Raw genomic sequence first — 17,434 nt, 5'->3', positions numbered from 1 at the left:
TCCAAGGAGACCTTATTGTGGCCTTTCAGTATCTGAAGTAGGCTACAGGGAAGCTGGGGAGAGACTTTTCAGGCTGTCAGGTAGTGATAGAGCTGGGGGGAGTGGAACAAAGCTAGAGGAGGGGAGCCTTAGATTAGATGGTAGAAAGAAGTTCTTCAGCATGAGGGTGGTGAGACACTGGAACAAGTTGCCCAGGGTAGGTGATGGAAGCCTCATGCCTGTAGGTTTTTCAGGCCAGCTGGATGTGACTGTGGGCAACCTGCTCTAGTGTGAGGTGTCCATGCCCATGGCAGGGGGGTTGGAGCTGGCTGATCCTTGAGGTCCCTTCCAACCCTGCCAATTCTGTGAGACTAGAGAGTTACTTCCTATGTCCTTATTCTGATCAGAGAGGGGGATTCAAGGACACGATGGGCTAAGAACTCTGCAAGAAGCATGCAACTTGAGTGCTGCACAAGCAGCCACCAAGACTGAGATGGAGCAGAAAAAGGTGAAGATCACCAGCCACGTTGGCTGCTCCAGTCAGAGCAAGGCTTTTTGGTTGGAAGCTTGAGAAAAGCTAGAGAGAAGAGGTGAACTGTGGCAGAGAGGGAGACAATTCTCCAACAAGGAGCTGCAGACATCCCCCAGAGATTTCTGTCTCAAAAAAGAGAAGCAGGTTTTGTTTCAAACAAAACCCTGAAGGTGCACATGCAAGCTATGAGAAGAGAAGGTTCATCACTTCAACTGCCTGACAACAAAAATGAGTAAGACACAGGTGGGAGAGGAACCATTCCCACCCAGAAAGCAGGAGGAGTAAGGGCAGCACAGCTTTGATCCTCTCAAGAGAAAGCTGTCTGGGACAAAAGCAGATGTTAAAGGTAGTGCAGCATCTTCTTCAGGACTGAACACTTGGTCCTTAGTACCACTGACTGCGGCTCAGTAGGGTCTCCTTCTGCTGGATTTGCTGATGAGGAAGCAGGTGGGAAGGACAGATGTCTGTCTTCCTTGCTTCCTCTGTCTTGCATCTGCTGTAGCCATGCTCTCTTCTTCTGCCTTAGCAGGCTAGTGGCAGCGTGTGAAAAGCAGCCTCTCCCCTGCTCCCCAAACAGGGAAGGCTAAAACCTGCCCATGAAATGAAAGCAGCTTTGTACCTTTTGCCCTCCTTGGCAGGAAAAATGGATCAGCCAAAATGCTGTGAGTAACAGCTGTCAAAGGCTCTATGCCAAATGGAGAGCATGGGGCAAGCTGGAAACAACCCAAACAACAAAACCAGGCCAAAAGCCCCCAGCAAACAAAAACTGCAACAGCAAACAACAACCCCCCCACCAAACCAACAAAACCCAGAGTAAAATTACCCAAAGGAACCAAAAACTACCCAAAGAAACCTCAAACTAGCAAAAACCAAACAAAAATTACCCAAAGGAACCAAAAACTACCCAAAGAAACCTCAAACTAGCAAAAACCAAACAAAAATTACCCAAAGGAACCAAAAACTAACCAAAGAAACCTCAAACTAGCAAAAACCAAGCCAAAATTACCCAAAGGAACCAAAAACCATCAAAGAAACCTCAAACTAGCAAAAACCAAACCAAAATTACCCAAAGGAACCAAAAACCATCAAAGAAACCTCAAACTAGCAAAAACCAAACCAAAATTACCCAAAGGAACCAAAAACTACCCAAAGAAACCTCAAACTAGCAAAAGCCAAACCAAAATTACCCAAAGGAACCAAAAACTACCCAAAGAAACCTCAAACTAGCAAAAACCAAACAAAATTCCCACCTAAATAATAAAAAATCTTAAAAAAACTCAAACTAATAAAAAGCAATTAAAAAAAATCCCAAACTAAGAAAAAAAAAACAACCCAAAACTAACAAAAAACAACTAAAATAACCCCAAACTAACAAAATGCAACCAAGGGAACCCCAAACTAACAAAATCCAACCAAAATAAACCCAAAACTTACAAAACCCGACCAAAAGAAATCCAAAACTAACAAAACCCAACCAAAAGAAACCCCAAACTAACAAAAAGCAACCAAAAGAAAGGCTAAACTAACTAAACCCAACCAAGAAACTCCCAAACTAACAAAACCTAACCAAGGGAACCCCAAACTAACAAAACCCAACCAAGAAACTCCCAAACTAACAAAACCTAACCAAGGGAACTCCAAACTAACAAAACCCAACCAAGAGAACCCCAAACTAACAAAACCCAACCAAGAGAACCCCAAACTAACAAAACCCAACTAAGAGAACCCCAAACTAACAAAACCTAACCAAGAAACTCCCAAACTAACAAAGCCCAACCAAGAAACTCCCAAACTAACAAAACCTAACCAAGGGAACCCCAAACTAACAAAATCCTACCAAGAAACTCCCAAACTAACAAAACCCAACCAAAAGAAATCCAAAACTAACAAAACCCAACCAAGAAACTCCCAAACTAACAAAACCTAACCAAGGGAACCCCAAACTAACAAAACCCAACCAAGAAACTCCCAAACTAACAAAACCTAACCAAGGGAACCCCAAACTAACAAAACCCAACCAAGAGAACCCCAAACTAACAAAACCCAACTAAGAGAACCCCAAACTAACAAAACCCAACTAAGAGAACCCCAAACTAACAAAACCTAACCAAGGGAACCCCAAACTAACAAAATCCTACCAAGAAACTCCCAAACTAACAAAACCTAACCAAAAGAAATCCAAAACTAACAAAACCCAACCAAAAGAAATCCAAAACTAACAAAACCCAACCAAAAGAAACCCCAAATGACAAAACCCAGCCAAGGGAACCCCAAACTAGCAAAATTCAACCAAGAAACTCCCAAACTAACAAAACCCAACCAAAATAAACCTCAAACTAACAAAATCCAACCAAGAAACTCCCAAACTAACAAAGCCCAATCAAAAGAAACCTAAAACTAACAAAACCCAACCAAAAGAAACCCCAAACTAACAAAACCCAATCAAAAGAAACCTAAAACTTACAAAACCCAACCAAGAAACTCCCAAACTAACAAAACCCAACCAAAAGAAACCCCAAACTAACAAAACCCAACCAAGGGAACCCCAAACTAAGAACCCCCAAACCCCAAGCCACAGCCAGCCCCCACCCCCCCATTGCAGGAAAGCAAATCCTATGTTATAGGTCCAGCAACCGCCATGGGAAGCTTCTGGTTGGAGCAGACCTTCGACGCCAAAGACTTGACCTCCCACTCCAAAGATCTGTGCTTCTCATCACCTTCCAAGTGGCAGTGACAGGATTCAATGGTCTGGACTCCAACCCCCAGCTGAGCCCCACACATTCAGAGGGGTAGCCAGTCCCCTGCGGGCTGCATGAGCACAGAACACAGGCATGCAGAGAAGGAACCGCAGCCTTCTCGTTGCGCTGATGCTAGGGCAGGGCAGCAGCAGCAAACTGACTTTAGCTCACAGACAGATGTGGAGTAGCCACAAGTGGAGGAGCAGTGACACGTTCTGACAGGTGTCAATCAATCAGGTGCAGAGAGGGCTGAAGCTATTGCTTGTTGATTTGCAAGCATCACTCACTGTTATAGCGTCTGTAGCTGTCAATCTTTGCCGGGGCCACTCTGTACAGAATTGTCCCTTCAAAGGCAGATTTTCCTGACAGCAGGCGAGAGAAGACCAAACAAACACACAAACAAAAGAGAAGGGGCAGGGGAGGGGTGAAGAAATCCAGCCATGGTAAAGAGAAGGGAAAGGAAGAGGTTTGAATCTGCATTTTCAGGCAGAGACATATTCAAAGCCTCATAAGCAAAGTACCTGCTTGCACATGGAGGTAAAATATTCCTTCTGCATCTGTGGCAGAGAAAAGGAGCTCAGGGTTTTGCTAAGGCAAATATCTGATTGCACATGGAGTCAAACCATTCCTGCTGCATGTGTGGCAGAGAAAAGGAGCTCAGGGTTTTGCTAAGGCAAATATCTGCTTGCACATGGAGGCAAACCATTCCTACTGCATGTGTGGCAGAGAAAAGGAGCTCAGGGTTTTGCTAAGGCAAATATCTGATTGCACATGGAGTCAAACCATTCCTGCTGCATGTGTGGCAGAGAAAAGGAGCTCAGGGTTTTGCTAAGGCAAATATCTGATTGCACATGGAGTCAAACCATTCCTACTGCATGTGTGGCAGAGAAAAGGAGCTCAGGGTTTTGCTAAGGCAAATATCTGATTGCACATGGAGTCAAACCATTCCTGCTGCATGTGTGGCAGAGAAAAGGAGCTCAGGGTTTTGCTAAGGCAAATATCTGATTGCACATGGAGTCAAACCATTCCTGCTGCATGTGTGGCAGAGAAAAGGAGCTCAGGGTTTTGCTAAGGCAAATATCTGATTGCACATGGAGTCAAACCATTCCTACTGCATGTGTGGCAGAGAAAAGGAGCTCAGGGTTTTGCTAAGGCAAATATCTGATTGCACATGGAGTCAAACCATTCCTGCTGCATGTGTGGCAGAGAAAAGGAGCTCAGGGTTTTGCTGAAGCAAATATCTGCTTGCACATGGAGTCAAACCATTCCTGCTGCATGTGTGGCAGAGAAAAGGAGCTCAGGGTTTTGCTAAGGCAAATATCTGCTTGCACATGGAGTCAAACCATTCCTACTGCATGTGTGGCAGAGAAAAGGAGCTCAGGGTTTTGCTGAGGCAAATATCTGCTTGCACATGGAGTCAAACCATTCCTACTGCATCTGTGGCAGAGAAAAGGAGCTCAGGGTTTTGCTGAGGCAAATATCTGCTTGCACATGGAGGTAAAATATTCCTTCTGCATGTAAGGCAGAGAAAAAGAGCTCAGGGTTTTGCTAAAGCTCTGCTTTACAGCAGCCAACAAAACCCATTTTTCCTAGGTTTGGGTCTTTTGTCTATCAGGTTATGAGACTTGCAAATGAAATTATTCACCTGCCCCTCAAGGATGTACTCAGAGTGGCTGACCAGTCCTGTGTGCTCCAAACAGGCCAGTCAAACACTCACATGTCTCCAAAATATCAGCAGCCTGTGAGCACCCTTCCAAGATGACTTATTAGAAACATGTGAGATTTGGGAAGTGGCCCCAAGCAATGTTTAGTTGAAGGCCCAGGACCTGAATCAATCAGTTTTTCAGCCAACAGCTTCATCAAGTGACTTGCCACACATGGACAAAACTAAAATGGTAGAACTGGAAAACAAAGCACCCAAAAATCCCAACCAAATCCCACTTCCCATCTTAGAACTGCAGAGCCACATTTTTATCACCCAAGCCAGTCATTTATTGGGTTGTTTCTTCCCTTTGGCTAGCAGCAAACTTCATGCTCTGACATCTAATTCAAGCAAAGGTAAAAGGATTAACAAGAGATGAAGAGGAACAGTGTAGTCCCCCTGTAATCCAGGAGGAAGCAGTAAGGGACTTGCTGAGCCACTTGGATCCTCACAAGTGCATGGGACCAGATAGGATCCATCCTAGGGTGCTGAGAGAGCTGGCAGCTGAGCTGGCCAAGCCACTCTCCATCACTTATCAACAGTCCTGGCTCACTGCAGAGGTCCCCAAAGACTGGAAGCTGCCAAAGTGATCCCATCCACAAGAAGGGTCAAAAGGAGGAGCCAGAAAACTACAGAGCTGTCAGCCTGACCTCAGTGCCAGGCAAGGTGATGGAACAGGGCACCTTGAGTGCCATCACAGAGCACCTACAGCATGGCCAAGGGATCAGGCCCAGCCAGCATGGGCTCCTGCCTGACCAACCTGAGCTCCTTTTATGTTCCCTGCCTGGTGAATTCAGGGCAGGCTGTGGATGGAGTCTGCCTGGACTGCAGCAAAGCCTTTGGCACTGCCTGCCACAACTAAGCACTCCAGAACTGTAGAATTTTAGGGCTTGGAAGGGAGCTCCAAAGCTCATCCAGTCCAACCCCCTTGACAGAGCAGGAGCACCCAGAGTGGGTCACAGAGGGATGCATCCAGGTGGGTTTGGAATATCATCTCTGGGGAAGGAGACTCCAGCATGTGCCACAATGGATGTCAATGACCCAAGCTAATGCTTTGTGGCTGCTTTTACACACTCCAAGGTCTGTTTTTGTAACAAGACATTTTTAGGATGTTTATTATGAAGTTTAAACACTACCAAATTAGCTGAGGAAGGAATATTCATCCCTCCAGGCAACACTGGAGCACTCCAACCTGAACAGTTTCACTTACCTTGTTCATTTCTAGAGTATCAAATATTCCTGAATCCAGAACTGAAACTACATCTACACAAGATGCTCCTTCATGACACACTGTGTTTGCAGTGAACAAGGGGCATGACAGCAAGCACAGGTTACAGAAAGCAGTTTGCAGTCTCACTCAAGTGGGAGACTTCATTTAATGCTCTTTTCCCCTTTCCATCACACCCAGATTGTTAACTGCCTTAGACATAGTTTCACTCTGCTCTGAAGAAATGCTGCCTGTGAGTATCTTTAGCAGCACTCATCACAAGGTGAGTTCACCCATGAATGGGTGTTCCACTGCAAAACCAACAGGACCAAATTTCATCATTGCAGATGTCACAACTTTGAGCATCTTAGCTCTGTGGGATGGAACAAAGATGATGAATTTGCCTTTGATGGGAGAAAATGAGAGATTAAACAAAAAGAAACAGAAAGTGCTCCAGATTTCTGCCTCCTATTGACAGAGTGAGCTGCAAAGACTTTGGTTAATTTCAGCTGAAATAAGCTTACAAAGGTCCTGGAGATTCTTTTGCTTTGGCTTGTTCAGAGATCTCAGAAGGACCCTACCTAGCAAAGGACATCTGCAGTGCTGCTAATAGGAAGAGCCTGGCAGGCATTGTGGAAGAGGTCTGGAATCTGTAAACACAGTTGACTCTTTCCCACTAAAGGTTCTGAACTGACCACGGACATAGGCAATAAAAAGAGAGAAAACAAACCTGAAGACTAACAAGTGCTCCTTGCATGAGCCAGGCTCAGCTTCTTGTCCCAGGAGGGCTACCCACAGGACAAGCCATTACTGTGCCCACACTCTTGCCAGCTTAGTTACCACACATGCTCTTCAGCTGCAGCAGTGCTGGCCCCCTCTGAGTGAAAGAACAAAGTCCCTGTCCCACTCCTGGTCTCCTTCCCCTGGGCTGCTGGGGCAGTGGGTGAGGGAGCTGCCAGGGACGTGCTCAGCACCGGGAGGGAAAGTGCTGCATGTCCCACACTGCTTGCTCTGAACCCTTCAGCCTGCTGCAGTCGCTAGAGAAGGCCTGGCCTTGAGCCCCTCTTTTAACCAAGCACAGCCACCTTGCAGAGGTTTGGTTACTTTGCTCAGCTTCCACACCTAAAGAGCAGAAACCCTTTGCATAGTGAAACACAAATGCTCATCCTTGCCTCCTCTCTTCTGAGGCTGGTGCAGCTCTGCACACTGCATCGCAGCTCAGGGAGCAGTGCTGCACACTCAGCAGCAGCAGCTGACCCTTTGCACTGGATACAGCAAGAACCTGGCACTCAAAACCACTTCCAAGCAAGAGATAAGAATGCACTACCCTGGCAGTGTGTTAGGGGATGAGGACACAGAGGTAGACACACAACATGGAGAATGTTTGCCTTCCTTACTTGGCTTTACTTGCTCTTCCTGTGCTATTCCAGCATCATCAGAATCAGACAGTTCCTTGATGAAGTTGGAAGGGAACATGCCAGTTTTGCCATTGAGGATACCTTCCCACCAGCCCTCTTCTACCTGCAAGCAAGACAAAACCAAAAGACAGCAGGTTTAATGGCAGCAACACTTTGCAGACCTCTGTTATGATTTCCAGTCACAGGAGTGGCTTGGATGCACTTCAGGTATAAGGAGCAGGTGGCTTAAGCTCCAAAGCAGAACACAGAATGGTTTAGGTTGGAAGGGAGCTCAAGGATTATCTAGCACCAACATCTCTCTTTTTAGTAATAAACTAAATAGAACAAGCAAACAAAAAACCCAAACAAAACTCCCCCCAAAAGCAGGAAAAGTACAACCACCCAACCAAAAAAGTCCAAACCAAACCAAACAACAACGACACAGAAAGAAACCAAACCAAAGCAAATAACAACCCAAAACAACCCAAACCAAACCACAACAGCAGCAAAACAAAAAAGAAACCAAACCAAACAACAAACCAAAAAGAAACCAAACCACAACAACCCAAAAAGAAAGCAAACCACAACAACCCAAAAAGAAAGCAAACCACAACAACCCAAAAAAAAAGCAACTCAAACCACAACCCAAAAAGAAACCAAACCAAACAACAACCCAAAAAGAAACCAAACCAAACAACAACCCAAAAAGAAACCAAACCAAACCACAACAACAACCCAAAAAGAAACCAAACCAAATCACAACAACCCAAAAAGAAACCAAACCAAATCACAACAACAACCCAAAAAGAAACCAAACCAAATCACAACAACCCAAAAAGAAACCAAACCAAATCACAACAACAACCCAAAAAGAAACCAAACCAAATCACAACAACAACCCAAAAAGAAACCAAACCAAACCACAACAACCCAAAAAGAAACCAAACCAAACAACCCAAAAAGAAACCAAACCAAACAACAACCCAAAAAGAAACCAAACCACAACAACCCAAAAAGAAACCAAACCAAACCACAACAAACCACAACAACCCAAAAAGAAACCAAACCACAACAACCCAAAAAGAAACCAAACCAAACCAAACAACAACCCAAAAAGAAACCAAACCACCACAACAACAACCCAAAAAGAAACCAAACCAAACCACCACAACAACCCAAGAAGAAACCAAACCAAACCACAACAACCCAAAAAGAAACCAAACCAAATCACAACAACAACCCAAAAAGAAACCAAACCAAACCACCACAACAACCCAAAAAGAAACCAAACCACCACAACAACAACCCAAGAAGAAACCAAACCAAGCCACAACAACCCAAAAAGAAACCAAACCAAATCACAACAACCCAAAAAGAGACCAAACCAAACCAAACCACCACAACAACAACCACCCAACAAGAAACCGAACCAAACCAAACAACAACCCAAAAAGAAACCAAACCAAACAACAACCCAAAAAGAAACCAAACCAAACCACCACAACAACCCAAAAAGAAACCAAACCAAATGACAACCCAAAAAGAAACCAAACCAAACCAACCAACAACAACCCAAAAAGAAACCAAACCAAACCACAGCAACAACCCAAAAAGAAACCAAACCACAACAGCAACCCAAGAAGAAACCAAACCAAATGACAACCCAAAAAGAAACCAAATCAAAGAACAACAATCCAAGAAGAAACCAAACCAACTCAAGAACCAACAAGTAGAGAGAAGAGAGCTGGATGCAGCCCCCTGTAACGGGCAGCAGTGCTGCCAGAAGCATGGAGAAGTGTGAAACAGGAGGATACCAAAAGCAGGCAGGGGGCACATGGTGTCACTGCAGTTCCATTTTTAAGGCTGTCAGTCCCAGCACTACCTTTTCCATGCATGCTGCATTCCTGTGTCTGACCAACTTCTTACTGGCTGTGATCTGCAAGTTGTAAGAGTTCTGATCCCCTGAGGAATCGAAGGTGAAAGAGAAATGCCAGCAAAGCCCTGGCCAAAGTCTCAGCCAGGTATCTTAAGCTGAACTCAGTGATTTCAGAGGTCTATTCCAGCTTCAGTGCCTCTGGGATTCTGGGACATCAGGAGGAAGTTCTTCAGCATCAGAGTGGTGAAATCCTGGCACAGGCTGCCCAGGGATGTGCTTGAGGCCCCAGCCCTGGAGACATTCAAGATCAGGCTGGATGTGTCCCTGGGCAGCCTGGATTTAGTTAGAGGTGTCCCTGCTGCCTGCAGGGGAGTTGGACAAGATGACCTTGGAGGGTCCCTTCCAACCCACTGCAACCTGTGAATTTCCATACTGCTTCACCATCGCTGTGTTAACACATGAGATCAGTGCAAAAGAGCACTGCTGATGCAGATCTGACTCTAGATTTGCAAAGAGCTACAGAAGGAGGTAATAATGACCTGGGCAGAAGAAGAGAAGACACTTCCTAACACAATCCCAAGGGGAAACATCACTTCAAAATGCCAAACTGCCTCTGGTATAAGCCACTCAGGATGGAAGGCTGGTGTCAGGCAGTGAAATGACAGCCCTTAAAAGCCACATGCCTCTAGGGACGGCAACCAATTGCTTCTTATCTACATCAGCTAAACACATCCATGGCAGGAATAGTTTTCATCTGTCAAGCACTGACCATGCACCAAAAACTGAGAGGGGAGAGCAGTGTCCATCTGTGGCACAGCATCTCCAACAGTGTTCAGCTCAGCTCCTTCCTGCCTCCCAACAGCGGCTAGGAAAGCAGAAGCACAGAGTCATTAAGGGTGGAAAAGACCTTTCAGATCATCAAGTCTAACCAGAACCCAACTGCCATGACCACTAAACTGTGTCCTCAAGCACCACAGCTGCAGCTTCTTCAACCCCTCCAGGCATGGGGGCTCCACCACCTCCCTGGGCAGCCTGTTCCAACCCTTCACCACTCTCTCACTGAAGTTCTTCCTCATGGCCAACCTAACCCTGCCCTGGCACAGCTCCAACCATCACCTCTGGTCCTGTTGCTGGGTACTTGGCAGGACAGACCAACCCCAGCCTCACTCCAGCCTCCTCTCAGGGAGCTGTAGAGAGCAATGAGATCTGCCCTCAGCCTTCTCTTCCCCACACTGAACACCTTCAGATCCCTCAGGCACTCCTCAGATGATGCCCTCTAAACTCCTCCCCAGCCTCATTGTTCTTCTCTGGACACTCCTTAATGTCTTCCCTATGCTGTGGCACCCAGAACTGAACCCAGTGCCCAAGCTGTGGCCTCACCAGGGCTGAGTCCAGAGGCACCATCACTGCCCTGCTCCTGCTGGCCCCACTGGGTTTAATCCAGGCCAGGATGCTGTTGGCTTTCTTGGCCACCTGGGCACACTGCTGGCTCATGTTCAGCTCTCCACCAGCACCCCCATATCCTTTTCCACCAGGCTGCTTTCCAGCCACTCTGCCCCAAGCCTGCAGCATTGCTTGGGGTTGCTGTGACCAAAGTGCAGGTCTCAGAACTTGGTCTTGTTAAATCTCAGCCCATGGATTTAACGTGCCCAGATCTCCCTGCAGAGCCTTCCCACCCTTGAGCAGGCCAACACTGCCACTCACTTTAGTGCCATCTGCAGACTTGCTGATGGTGCCCTCAATCCCCACAGCCAAGCCATTAATAAAACCAGAACTGGCCCCAACACTGAGCACTGCAACTCAGATGATCCCAACTCTCAGAGACCACATTGGGTGATTCTGTGCTCCACAACCTCCCTGGAGGTGTTGAAGACCAGGTTGGATGAGGCCTTGAGCGACCTGTTCTAGTGGGAGCTGTCCCTGCCTATGGTCCACAAGGTCCACAGCAGCACAGAGAGAGACTAAAGCCAAAGGAAAGCAGGCTCAGAAGCGTGGCAGGACATGCCCAACGTCCTCAGACTGACAGTGCAGGTTAATTGCCTGGCATCCCATCAAAGTCTAAGGGTGAAACCTAATTGGAATTTGGATATCTGCATTGAAAAAGACAATTAGTTACAGCTGTAGTCTGGGGACAACAGTAATTAGAGTCACAGCTAATGAGCTACAAAGATGACAAGCAGGAAGCTTTCAATCACACCCCAAATGTGATGAAAATGCTTTCTGCTTGCATTCCAATGCACTCCCCAGTTCAGCCTGATGATTTATTTCTCAAGGGTATTGAGGTAGTTATGGAAAGCTCAACTCCAACAAACAAAGCTTCTGCCTCTCGTGATGGATGTTTGATCTCACCATAATTAATTGCTAACTATTTAGAACAAATAGGAAGTAACTCTGAATCATGAATGCATCAATCACAGAATCATAGAATCCAGCAGGTTGGAAGAGAGCTCCAAGCTCAGCCAGCCCAACCTAGCACCCAGCCCTGCCCAACCAACCAGACCATGGCACTAAGTGCCCCAGCCAGGCTTGGCTTCAACACCTCCAGGCACAGCCACTCCACCACCTCCCTGGGCAGCCCATTCCAGTGCCAATCACTCTCTCTGACAACAACTTCCTAACAACATCCAGCCTAGACCTGCCCTGGCACAGCTTGAGACTGTGTCCCCCTTCTTCTGCTGCTGGCTGCCTGGCAGCAGAGCCCAACCCCACCTGGCTACAGCCTCCCTGCAGGCAGCTGCAGGCAGCAATGAGCTCTGCCCTGAGCCTCCTCTGCTGCAGGCTGCACCCCCCCAGCTCCCTCAGCCTCTCCTCACAGGGCTGTGCTCCAGGCCCCTCCCCAGCCTTGCTGCCCTGCTCCAAACACCTTCCAGCACCTCAGCAGCTCTCTGCAATGGAGGAGCCCAGAACTGGACACAGCACTCCAGGGGTGGCCTGAGCAGTGCTGAGCACAGGGGTGGGCACAAGAACCTCCCTTGTCCTGCTGCCCACACTGCTCCTGAGCCAGCCCAGGATGCCATTGGCTCTGCTGCCCACCTGGGCACTGCTGCCTCCTCTGCAGCTCCTCTCTCCCACCACCCCCAGCTCCCTCTCTGCCTGCCTGCTCTCAGCCACTCTGTCCCCAGCCTGCAGTGCTGCTTGGGGTTGTTGTGGCCAAAGTGTAGAACCCTGCCCTTGGCCTTGTTCAATCTCATCCCATGGCCTCTGCCCACCCATCCAGCCTGGCTAAGTTCCTCTGCAGGGCTCTCCTACCCTAGCTCCTGCAAACTCACTGATGCTAAACTCCATCCCCTTGTCCAGATCATCATTAAAGATGCTGAACAGGACTGTGCCCAGCACTGATCCCTGGGGCACAGCACTGGTGCCAGCTGCCAGCTGGATGTGGCACCATTCACCACCACTCTCTGGGCCCAGCCCTCCAGCCAGTTCTTGACCCATACCAGAGTGAATCTGCCCAAGACAGGAGCTGCAGCTATGCCAGGAGCTGCCTGTGGCAGATACTGTCAAAGGTTTTGCTGCAGTCCAGGCAGACTCCATCCACAGCCTGCCCCACACTCACCAGGCAGGGAACCTGATCACAAAAGGAGCTCAGGTTGGTCAGGCAGGACCTGCCCTTCCTAAACCCATGCTGGCTGGGCCTGACCTCTGGGCTATCCTGCAGGTGCAATGAGTGAAGCATCTTGAACCTGGGCTGCAACAATCCTCACTACCAACACAGGCTGGGGGATTAGATGACAAAAAGGAGCCCTGTGGGAAAGGACTTGGGGGTGCTGATGGACAAGAAGCTCGACAGGGGTAGACAGTCTGAGCTTGCAGCACAGAAGGCAAATCACAGCCTGGGCTGCATCAAAAGTAGTATGGTCAAGAGAGGTGATTCTGCCACTGTGCTCTGCTCTGGAGAGACCTCACCTGGAATGCTGCATCCAGCTCTGCAGCCCTCAACACAGGAAGGACATGAAGCTGATGGAGCAGGTCCAAATGAGGGCCACAAAGATGATCAGAGGGCTGCTGCACCTCTGCTACAAGAACAAGCTGAGGGAGCTGGGGGAGTGCAGCATGGAGAAGAGAAGGCTTCAGCAAGACCTCAGAGCAGCCTGCCAGGAGCTGCAGGGGCTGCAAGCAGGCTGCAGAGGGACTGCTGGCAAAGGCCTGCAGGGACAGGAGGAGGGCAATGGTTTGAGCTGAGAGCAGAGCAGCCTGAGCTTGGCTGTGAGGAACAAGTTCTGCACCATGAGAGTAGTGGAACACTGCAACAGGTTGCCCATGGAGGTGGTTGAGGCCCCAACCCTGGAGATATTCAAAGTGAGGCTGGCCAAGGCTGTGAGCAACCTGCTCGAGTGGAGGATGTCTCTGATGGCTGCAGAGAACTTGGACTAGTTGACCTTTGGAGGTCTCTTCCAAGCCAAGCCACTCTGTGACAGAGGATAAAGGCCACACAACACTTCCTGAGCTGCTAACAGTTGTTTTCTCTGCAATGCTTTCTCTTCCCTCTTTGAGCAGCTGAGTGAGTGCCACTCAGGAGAGTCAGACAATGTCCTGGCTCCCATGAACACACCAGACAATGCCTGAGGCAGAGCTAACAGAACAGGGTATTTCATAAGGTCACAGTGGGCACAGCCTCACACGTGTCAGCTGCTCTTTGGCCACCACTGCTGGCCAGCAGCTCAAGCTTAGCTGTGAGCAATCCTCTTCCACACCCCAGTAAAACCAATTCCCTTCAGGACTGCCAGGCAAACAAAGCAGCCCTAGACAAGAGATTTGCTTAAACCTTAGCAGCAGCAGCAGCAGTTCAAGGTACAACTCTGAGTTTGAGACTACAAAGCCTTCAATTGGCAATGCAAATGGGTTCCAGAAAGCATAGAACAGACTCACAGAAGCACTGTGGCTGGAAAAGACTTTTAAGATCACAGAATCCAACTGCAACCCAGCTGCAATGGACACTAAATTAGATCCTGAAGCACCACAGCTGCAGCTTCTTCAACACCTCCAGGCATGGAGACTCCACCACCTCCCTGGGCAGTCTCTTCCAACTCCTCAACACTCTCTCACTGAAGAGGTTCTTGCTCATGTCCAACCTAAACCTCCCCTGGCACAACTCCAACCATTGCCTCTAGTCCTGTTGCTGGGTACTTGGGAGAGGAGACCAACCCCAGCCTCCTCTCAGAGAGCTGTAGAGAGCAGTAAGATCTGCCCTCAGCCTTCTCTTTCCCACACTGAACACCCTCAGATGCCTCAGAACTCCTCATATGATGCCCTCCAGACCCCTCCCCAGCCTCAATGCTCTTCTCTGGACACTCTCCAGCCCCTCAATGTCTTTCCTATGCTGTGGTGCCCAGAACTGAACCCAGCACTCAAGCTGTGGCCTCAGCAGCACTGAGTCCAGGGGCACCATCGCTGCCCTGCTCCTGCTGGCCACGATGGCTGCGATCCAGGCCAAGATGCTGTTGGCTTTCTTAGCCACCTGGGCACGCTGCTGGCTCCCATCCCTTAACTGTAAGCACACACATGCCTGACTGTCAGAGCTGTGCATCTTTCAAGTGCCATGCAAACATTTCCAGCCTGGGTTTGCAGCATCACTTATGTATAATTCAGCTGCTCACATTTCCAGCAAGACAAGAGATGCATTTCCTGAGAGAAGCCTGGTGTCTCATCTAAATTATTTAAGCATGCAACTCATCTAGGAGAGTTCATTTTGTTGGCTGAAGGGGTTTTATTCCATCACTTCACTCTTGAAAGGCACAGACTTAAAAGTTCTAAGTAGGGCAACTGATGGAAGATATTTCTGTGGTCATGTGAGGTCAAAGATGCTTTCCAACTGCGCCAGGGAAGCAGCTGCTGTGCTGCCATGGAAGCCATCAGAACAGGGAGTTTACACTGACTTCAAAATAAGCTCTTAATTATCTTAGGACCTTGCCATCCCCCCACCCCACCCCCTTCCAACCCTGCTCACAGACAGAATAAGGTTAGGGAAGTGAGAGGTGGCTCAGGCTCGGGAGCGCGCAGCGATCGCTTGGCCCCCGACGCGCAGATGGCAGAATTCCATCTCTGCTGAGAACACCTGGGATGGTAACAGAGGTTAGAGCCTTCTAGAGCCAAGTTCTTCCCTCACTGAGGCAGCAAAAACAAAACCAATCATACAGGTTTGACAAGAAAATCCATCACAGGGAACAGCTGGTGGGAAGGGAGCTCCAAGCTCAGCCAGTCCAACCTTCGACCCAGCACCAAAGGGTCAACACTAAACCATGTCCCTAAGTGCCAGGTCCACACACTGCTCACACATAACCTCCAGGGGTGGTGACTCCAGCACTGCCCTGGGCAGACCATTCCAAGGTTTGAGAGCTCTTCCAGGGAAGAAATATTTCCTAGCACCCAGCCTGAACCTCTCCTGCTGCAGCTTGGAACCATTTCCTCTGATCCTGTTGTTCCCAGTGAGGGTGGTGAGACCCTGGAAGGGGTTGCCCAGGGAGGTAGTGGAAGCCTCATCCCTGGAAGTGTTTATAAGGCCAGGCTGGATGAGGCACTGGACAGTCTGATCTAAGTGTGAGGTGTCCCTGCCCATGGCAGGGAGCTTGAAAGCAGATGATGCTCGTGGTCCCTTCCAACCCTGACTGATTCTATGAACCAGCAGAAGTGCTACAGGGGGGAAGCAGCCTTCCCAAAATCCCTATCTCCTCACCCCCCAACAACACCCCAAAGCACAGCAGAGAAGAAAGAGGGCTGGCTGACATGAAGCCTTCAGGCACACTGTGTCTAACAGCCTAGCAAGCACAAGATGTGTCAGGAGTGTGTTCTGAAGGGCTGCTCACCTCTCCCACAACTTCAATGATGTCACCAACTTTTAATTCCAGCTCATCTTCGTTTTGAGGCATGTAACTGAAAGCCACCTGACATCTTCTTCTTCTGTTTCTCTCTCCTGGGGGAAAGGAAGGCAAAGATTCATTTATTAAACTAAACTAAAACACATTTGCATGCCAAATACAAGCCAGAGAAAGGCATTCAGGATGAAATACTACTCTCTGAGTGCTGTTAAAAGAACCTGGCTGCTTGCAATGCTTAGTTCAGCTGCCTAAAGCTGAGCACTTGGAGCTGAGACTGGACTCTGGAGAGGCACAAATCCTTCCCTGGAGTCTTTCAAAATTCAGAGCACAACAAATATAGATCTGAAGGACAAAGCAACCAAGAGAGATGAGAGAAACAGAGTTGTCCTACCAGAGGCCAAGGAAGTCTCAAATGAAATGGAGGCTGTGGATGCAGACACCAAGGGACTTAACTGCCTCTGCTTTAGCATGAAGCCTGGGAGGGAAATGCCATTGTTTGGTCTGGAGAAGAAGAGGCTGAGGGGAGACCTCACTGCTGTCTACAGCTCCCTGAAGGAAGGCTGTAGCCAGGTGGGATTGGCCAAGTAAGGCTGGACAAGGCTGTGAGCAAACTGTTCCAGTGGAGGGTGTCCCTGCTGAGTGCAGGGGGGTTGGACTGGTTGCCCTTTAGAGGTCCCTTCCATCCCCAGCCACTCTGATTCTCTCTCTATATATGCATACAGAGATGCAGATGTTCAGGGTGTATTAATATCAGATTATAGAAGAGGAAAGAGGCTCCCAGGGGACCTTCTTGTGGCCTTCCAGCATCTGAAGGGGGCTACAAAAAAGCTGAGGAGGGACTTTTGAGGCTGTGAGGGAGTGACAGGAGTGGGGGGAATGGAGCAAAGCTGGAGGTGGGGAGAGTGAGGCTGGAGGGGAGGAGGAAGTTGTTGAGCAGGAGAGTGGTGAGAGCCTGGCAGGGGTTGCCCAGGGAGGTGGTTGAGGCCCCATGGCTGGAGGTGTTTGAGGCCAGGCTGGCTGAGGCTGTGTGCAGCCTGCTCTAGGGTAGGGTGTCCCTGGGCATGGCAGGGGGGTTGGCACTGGCTGCTCCTTGTGCTCCCTTCCAGCCCTCACTGATTCTATGATTCTATTCCATGATTCTAGAGCACCTGAGCTGCCTGCAGTACTCTACCCAACAGGTTATGTAGA

The 17,434-nt window shown here is 48.7% G+C and overlaps 1 protein-coding gene across 8 annotated transcripts in view; it reads right to left on the bottom strand.

Annotated features, from left to right (window-relative positions):
* The window catches only part of SH3KBP1 (SH3 domain containing kinase binding protein 1), a 178,440-nt gene that overhangs the window by 81,514 nt on the left and 79,492 nt on the right, over positions 1–17,434 (bottom strand). For 6 of the 8 annotated variants that reach the window (XM_064152048.1, XM_064152049.1, XM_064152047.1 and 3 more), the window contains 3 exons: positions 16,235–16,341; positions 7,556–7,679; positions 3,537–3,611 (listed from right to left, as the gene is read on the bottom strand). In XM_064152048.1, the coding sequence (XP_064008118.1) occupies positions 3,537–3,611; positions 7,556–7,679; positions 16,235–16,341 (306 nt within the window). The remainder of the gene's footprint in view (positions 1–3,536; positions 3,612–7,555; positions 7,680–16,234; positions 16,342–17,434) is intronic. The other 2 variants (XM_064152053.1, XM_064152046.1) reach the window with 1 other exon arrangement.

The sequence above is a fragment of the Pogoniulus pusillus genome, chromosome 12 (genome assembly GCF_015220805.1).
Source record: "Pogoniulus pusillus isolate bPogPus1 chromosome 12, bPogPus1.pri, whole genome shotgun sequence".
NCBI lineage: Eukaryota > Metazoa > Chordata > Aves > Piciformes > Lybiidae > Pogoniulus > Pogoniulus pusillus.
This window is presented reverse-complemented; position numbering and strand designations above follow the sequence as displayed.